Source organism: Arachis ipaensis, chromosome B2 (assembly GCF_059453495.1).
Source record: "Arachis ipaensis isolate K30076 ecotype BB chromosome B2, ASM5945349v1, whole genome shotgun sequence".
In the NCBI taxonomy this organism is placed as follows: domain Eukaryota; kingdom Viridiplantae; phylum Streptophyta; class Magnoliopsida; order Fabales; family Fabaceae; genus Arachis; species Arachis ipaensis.
The window spans coordinates 8,512,632-8,519,102 of record NC_142437.1 but is presented as its reverse complement, the minus strand read 5'-3'; the positions used below and the strand labels follow the sequence as shown (position 1 = coordinate 8,519,102).

General features: G+C 34.5%; 1 protein-coding gene and 1 pseudogene across 1 annotated transcript; both read right to left on the bottom strand.

Moving 5' to 3' along the window:
* Positions 1 to 821: 821 nt before the first annotated feature.
* On the bottom strand, positions 822 to 3,133 carry LOC107626738 (E3 ubiquitin-protein ligase RSL1-like; annotated as a pseudogene).
* Positions 3,134 to 3,584: 451 nt separating this feature from the next.
* Positions 3,585 to 4,991, bottom strand: LOC107626737 (uncharacterized). The gene has a single exon (XM_016329640.1). It carries the CDS (start codon positions 4,989 to 4,991, stop codon positions 3,585 to 3,587), a length of 1,407 nt encoding a protein of 468 aa, XP_016185126.1.
* Between the last annotated feature and the right edge of the window lie 1,480 nt (positions 4,992 to 6,471).

The following is a 6,471-nucleotide window of genomic DNA, read 5'->3' as shown; positions in this document are numbered from 1 at the left end:
AAAGAAGAGGGAGATACCATGGGAGCTTCTGAGGGAGCACAGACTGAAACACGGGCTTTTCTCATGGTGGCTTCAGAAGAGGATTGGTCCATGGTGGGGTTGGGTTTCTGGAGCTTGTTGGGAATGGGACCCCAAGCTTGTGATTGTGAATCTGGACTGTCTTCCCTCTCGTTCTTTCCATTGCTATTATTCCTGATTCCAACTTGGGCGTGAGGTGTGCTGGATCGTGTTCTTTCATCAGAAGAAGAATTTGATACCTGAATCAAGCAACTGTCTGGCTTCCCCTCCCCCCTATTACTTTTCCTTCAACAACCTCATCATCTATTTGTTCTTGTTGCTGTTGTTGCATTAATGTGAACCGTATGAGATCATATAATTAACACATAATTATTATTACCACATAATTAATTATCTTAATTAAATGGGAAAAAACTATGTTAATTAATTAATTACATAAACTTTGTTGACAGAAGGCATATCATCATGGTGAGGAATCTCCTTCTTGACGGAGATGTTGGGCTTAACATGCTGCTGCTCTGTGCCTTGTTAACATAAGTACTTTTTTTTTAACTAAAGATAGGAAGACTCGAACCCACAACTTCTTAATGAATATGAAGAAATTATGTTATTTGAACTAAAATTCATTAGCAGAAAACATAAGTACTTAAAACGAACATAATTAACAACAAAATTAGTATGCATTATAACTATACAACAAATTTTAACTAATGAAAATAGTAAATCTGCCACTTGCAATTTAAGTTATTGAAAAATATTAAAATTCCTAGTGATATCTATTTATGTACAACCATGGTACTGAATTACTGATTCCATGGCTTTCCACAAGCATAGCAGAAGCGATGGCCACACCTACAAAACAAGAAATTAAAAAAATTATATCAAAATATAATAAAATAAAATTAGAGTAATTTGCAAATTAAAGTTAATTCAAATAAAAAATATAGTACTAATTAGATACTATATTGTTAATTAGTCAAGTTCAAAGTATAAAATATAAGATTATGATGTTATAACAAACATGAGCTAAGTTCAAATCTAAAGAATAGCCATTTTTTTTATGAATTATATATTAATTTTAAATTTTATTTTTTTAGACTAAATCATAAATTATAAAACTTATATCCTAATACTAAAGAATAAATTCTAAAAAAATGTTTAAAACATAATTTAACCATATAAAATAATTAACATTAACTAACTAAAAAAATTAACTTCCTACACTTATTCTTAAAACAAACGCCATCATTTTTCATTAGGAATGCTCAATCAACAAATTTTGAACATAAACATAACTAAAAGATATAAAATTGAGAAAAGAGTAACATTAACATTATAAAATTGTGCAAAAAAAAAAAAAAACGATTAATTGTTCATTAGAAATTAATAAACCAAACCTGCAAGAAATGTGTGAACATCCCTAATTTTTTTTAACATAGAATCTGCATTTAGAACACCTTCTCCATCTCTTATCCTTTGCAAGATTCATCACCATAAGATCTTCCTTCTCTCTTTCATTTTCATTCAAACCCATAAACTCACCACATTCCATTCCACCATGCCATGCAATTTTACACTGTGCACAGAACAATCTATGACAATTTGGATACTCAGAACAAGTCACAACTTCATTCCCATCATCATTCACCAACATTGTTGAACAATCCTTGAAAGAGCAATAGAATTTCTTTGATGTTGCAAGAACAAGATTCTCACAAAGTGCATTCTCCCATCTTTCAAACACCTCCTTTGGAATTATTGACATGCAATTCTGAGGCTCCAATATTTCTCTGCATTTTGGTTCAGGACACTTCACATTTGATATATTCTCTTGAATCTTTGCAGCTACATATTTTGCAATGCATTCATCACAGAATGAGTGATTACAGTTTTGGTTGATGAAAATCTCTTGGAATGGTTTTGAATCCATGCAAATAGCACACAAGACTACTTGAAGATCATGAAGATAACTATGGTTTTTATTAATCAAGTCTAATTAAATTAGTCTAACATAACAAAAATCAGTTAATTATGACTAGCATTATTTCAAGTTTTATTGTTTAAGTTGATTGAACTTGTTTTATAAAAAAAAAAAACTTAAATGTGTAACATTACTCTTAACTAAAGATAGATTCTGCCAGTTCCTAAAATTTAAATGAAGACAAGAAAGATTTAGACTTAAATTCTGATAACACAAAAAAAATTAGATATATTAATAGTCAACCATGTTTTCTATCTGATTTTTAAAGGTTAGTTATGGATACATTGTTTCCGTTAAGTTTTTTTTTTTATTTAAAAAATAAAAACTAATTCAAAAAGATAAAATAGATAATACTATCAATTTAAAGGAGAAAATATTTAAATATAAGAGAAAAGGATAAATCGATCATTGATTTTTTGGTTTGCGGACTTTTAAATTTCTAATGATATAAAAATATATTTAAGTCTCTAACTTTTTCAAAATCTGGACATATTGATCTTGAGCAAGGTTGCGAGAACCAGACCGGTCATCGAACCGATCAAGTGACTGGTTCAATGGTTCAATGGTTCAACCGTGGTTGAATCGATTTAATTAAATATAGAGTGAAATTATAAAAAATTCAATACATAATTTTAAAAAGTTAAATTCAATAATTTTTAAACTAATAAGATTCAAAATTTAACAATTTCACAAAATGAACAATACATAATTTATCATTAAAAGGTCATAAACAACTTCAAATGACAATATTCAAAATGTACATAAATGACAAACGACAAACACAATGTTTTGCAACCAAAAGAAACAATATTCAACAAGCAATACTTCAACTAAACAGAGACACTACTCATTAGAAGTCATAATCATCATTAAGTGTTCCGATATCTCCATCATAAACAGGTAATCCAAAGCCAGCATCTTCAGAAATACCATCTAAAGAAGTATTTGAGGATTCAATTACAACATCAGGCATATCCACTTCAACTTTCATGTCTTCACCTTTTATGGAAGGAAACAAAGTTTGCTATGTCACTCACCATTAGGATACGAAGGCATAGCATTATCAGTGTATATTAAACTTTCAATGCCATCAACATCTCCATTAGCAAATTCAAGATCATCCTCATCTGCCATTACCCAAAAATCTACTGTGTCAATGCTTTGAATGTCAATTGGATCATAATTCCTCTTCTTTCGATGCAACCTAGATTGAAGGCGTAGGTTATAGGTGACATAAATAATGTCACTTAACCTTTGATGCTCTAATCGGTTCCTTCTCTTTGGATTTGTTCAAAAAGGCTCCAGTTCCTCTCACATCCAGATGAAGAAGAGGTTTGATGAAGAAGACGGACTGCCATTTTTTGCAAATTAGGAGCACTCCCACCGTGTAGCCTCCACCATTCACCTACGTAGATATAAAAATAAAATACTTTTTAATGTTTATCAATTATCACCCAACATATTAAACTTTGAAATTAAACTGAACTTGGATATGAAATAAGTCAAATAACTTACCAGGTTCGAGTCTTGATGCTGCTCTCTTAGCACTTTCCCTCCCAAAACTTTCTTTACAATCTCGATACAGCTATATCTCTTGCATTGCAGCAACTGAGTCATCACAAAGTGTTTTAACATCAAGCAAATCAAGTAAAGATCTCAAAACATTTGCCTTCTCAACAAAACCCTCACTGTAGAAAATGCCCAGATTTAAAAAGTACGCTGCCGCATGGAGATCACACTTCAAATGCTTATCCCACCTCATTTTCAAGATACTCGTGTATGGCGTATAAGTAGCTTTCCGATTTCTGAACATGGTCTTGATAGCATTTTTTGCTCTTTGCATGCCTTCATACACGATTCCCAAAGAGGATTTTTCATCAGCATCAACAAGTCTCAACAACTTAATAAGAGGACCAACAATTTTCACAGTGGTAAGACAGTCTTGCCAAAACTTACTGTCCAAGACAATTGAGCTAACAATCTTTCCATTAGCAATTTTGGATAACTTATGAGAAGTAAAATATTCGTCTACCATCAATGACTGCAAATCTTCCTTGTGATCATATATACTTTTCAAAGTAATGAAAACAGTGGCAAAACGTGTGATTCCTAGTCGAACAATTTCTGTCCAGCTTTTTCTTTTTCTAAGCCAAGACAATAAGATCATATGATTGTAGACAAACACAGTCACTTTTGAAGCACGGGAAGTAAGGTCAGCTATATGGGGAATACTTGCAATATCTTTCAAAATAAGATTGATACAATGAGCAGCACAAGGAGACCAAAATATATTTGGGTATTTTTCATGAATAAGTTTTCCAGCAGATACATAATTAGCAGCATTATCAGTGACCACATGCACAATGTTACTAGGCCCAACCCACTCAATAACATCAGCAAACAAATTAAACAATGCATTGGCAGTTTTTATCACATCAGAAGCATCAACAGTCTTAACAAATGACATACCAGCAGGACAATAAACTAGAAAGTTAATTAAAGTTTGTTGCCTTTGATCAGTCCATCCATCTACCATCAGTGTACAACTGGTGCTTTTCCATGAGCTACTATACTTTTCAACCAGCAACTGACACTCTCTCTTAAGATCAGCCAGCAAATGAACTCTCATTTCATCATATGACGGTCCCTTAAAACCAGGTCCAATTGCAGCAACACCATCCAATGCAGGTTGAAAGTAAGGTGATTGAATTGCAATAAAAGGAATACGTGCATCAACAATCCATTTGGCAAGTCCCAGCTTAGCCTTGTGCACAATTTCTTTACTAGCCAAAACACTTTTCAAAGTTGGTTGAGATCCTGGAGTAGTTCTTTCTTTAAAGTAACTTCCAATTTGTGTAGCTACTACAGCTCTTCTCTTTCCTTTGTCTCCCGTTGTTGTAGGAACAACAGCTTGTATAGGGTTAGGCGATTCAGCCTCTTGTGCAGGTGCTTCCCCACCATAAGCCTCCTCCTCAAATTTTCTTTTCTCCATCTTATTTTTTTCCCATCAGAATCCTTTTGAATTGAAGTTCAACTTCTTCAGTTACTTTGCTACATACTTTGATTTGTCCAGAAATTTTTGCAAGATGATATTTCATCCTATATATCCCCCTCCATTATAAGTATTCAAACAAAAGATACACGTATATTGTGCCTTATGATTTTTATCATATTTCACAGTGAAATATTCCCAAGCCGGGTCATATTTTCCTCGAGAGGAAGCTGTCTGAGATTCTTGTCCAGTATTATGTTGTTGTTGTTGATCATTTTGTGACTGTTCCATCTAAATTCAGAATGCCACCAACCTAGAATCCAGACCAACATATCAATTCATAGTTCATAGTTCATACAATTCATATGACATTCAACAGAGCAGAATTGAAGAAATAAAAAATTGAACATTGTAGAATTGAAAAGATAAAAAATTAAAGAACAGAACATAGCAGAATTCTCAAATTCAACATACATCAAATTTATTCTCAAATTCAACATACAACAAATTTTTTCACATTTGATTAATCATATAAAAAACAAAAAAAAAGAAGAACGGAAGAACTGAAGTCTGAAGAACACAAGGCTAGAACAAAAAATGAAAACAATGCTAGAAACCCAGAACTTACCCGCGATGGTGAGTGACCCGCGACGTTGAGTGACCCGCGACGGTGAGTGACCAGCGACAGTGAGTGGCCCGCGACGGTGAGTGGCCCGCGACGGTGAGTGACCCGCGACGGTGAGTGGCCCTAGCTCCGGCGTCGGTTTCGATTCAGGTCGGTTGTCCTTCGACAGGGAGTGGGAGTGTTCTTGGATTAGCAGATTAGGGATTAGGGTATGGTAAAGTGGCTGGCTGAATTCATCAATTCAACACGCATTTTTCACCCTTTTTTAAAAGCAAAACGGCGTTGTTTCATTATCAGGAGAGAAAACCGGTACCTGCAGGAACCGGCCCGATTCGCCTGGTTCACCGGTTCGGCCGGTTTTTAAACCATTTTTTGCAGGGCAATTCTGTTGGTGGACCGGACCGACTAGGTGACTAATTTCCGGTTAACCCGGTTGAACCGGCCAAAAAGCCCACCGACGCGCACGCGCACTTGGCGCGCACGCGTACGTGGCGCACACGCGCGACAAGCTGCACGTGACCTCATTAAAGGAAATCGTGCCTGGCGATTTCTGAGGCTCAAGAGGCCCAATTTCAAGCTGGTTCTGCATGAAAAAGACCCAAGGATGCTAGGGGGAAAGGGGGGATCATTCATACACTTAGACATAATTTTTAGCTAGTTTTTGGTTCTTTGTTCTTCTAGAGAGAGAGACCTTTGTTCCTCTCTAGATCTAGCTTTGAATTGATCTTCCCTTGTTGGATTCTGAATTGGATCTTGTTAATTACTAGTTTTAATTGCTTAATTTGAATTCCTTAGTATAATTTTGCTTAGATCTTGTGTTAGTTTTATGATTTCTTGTCAATTGTCATTTTATAC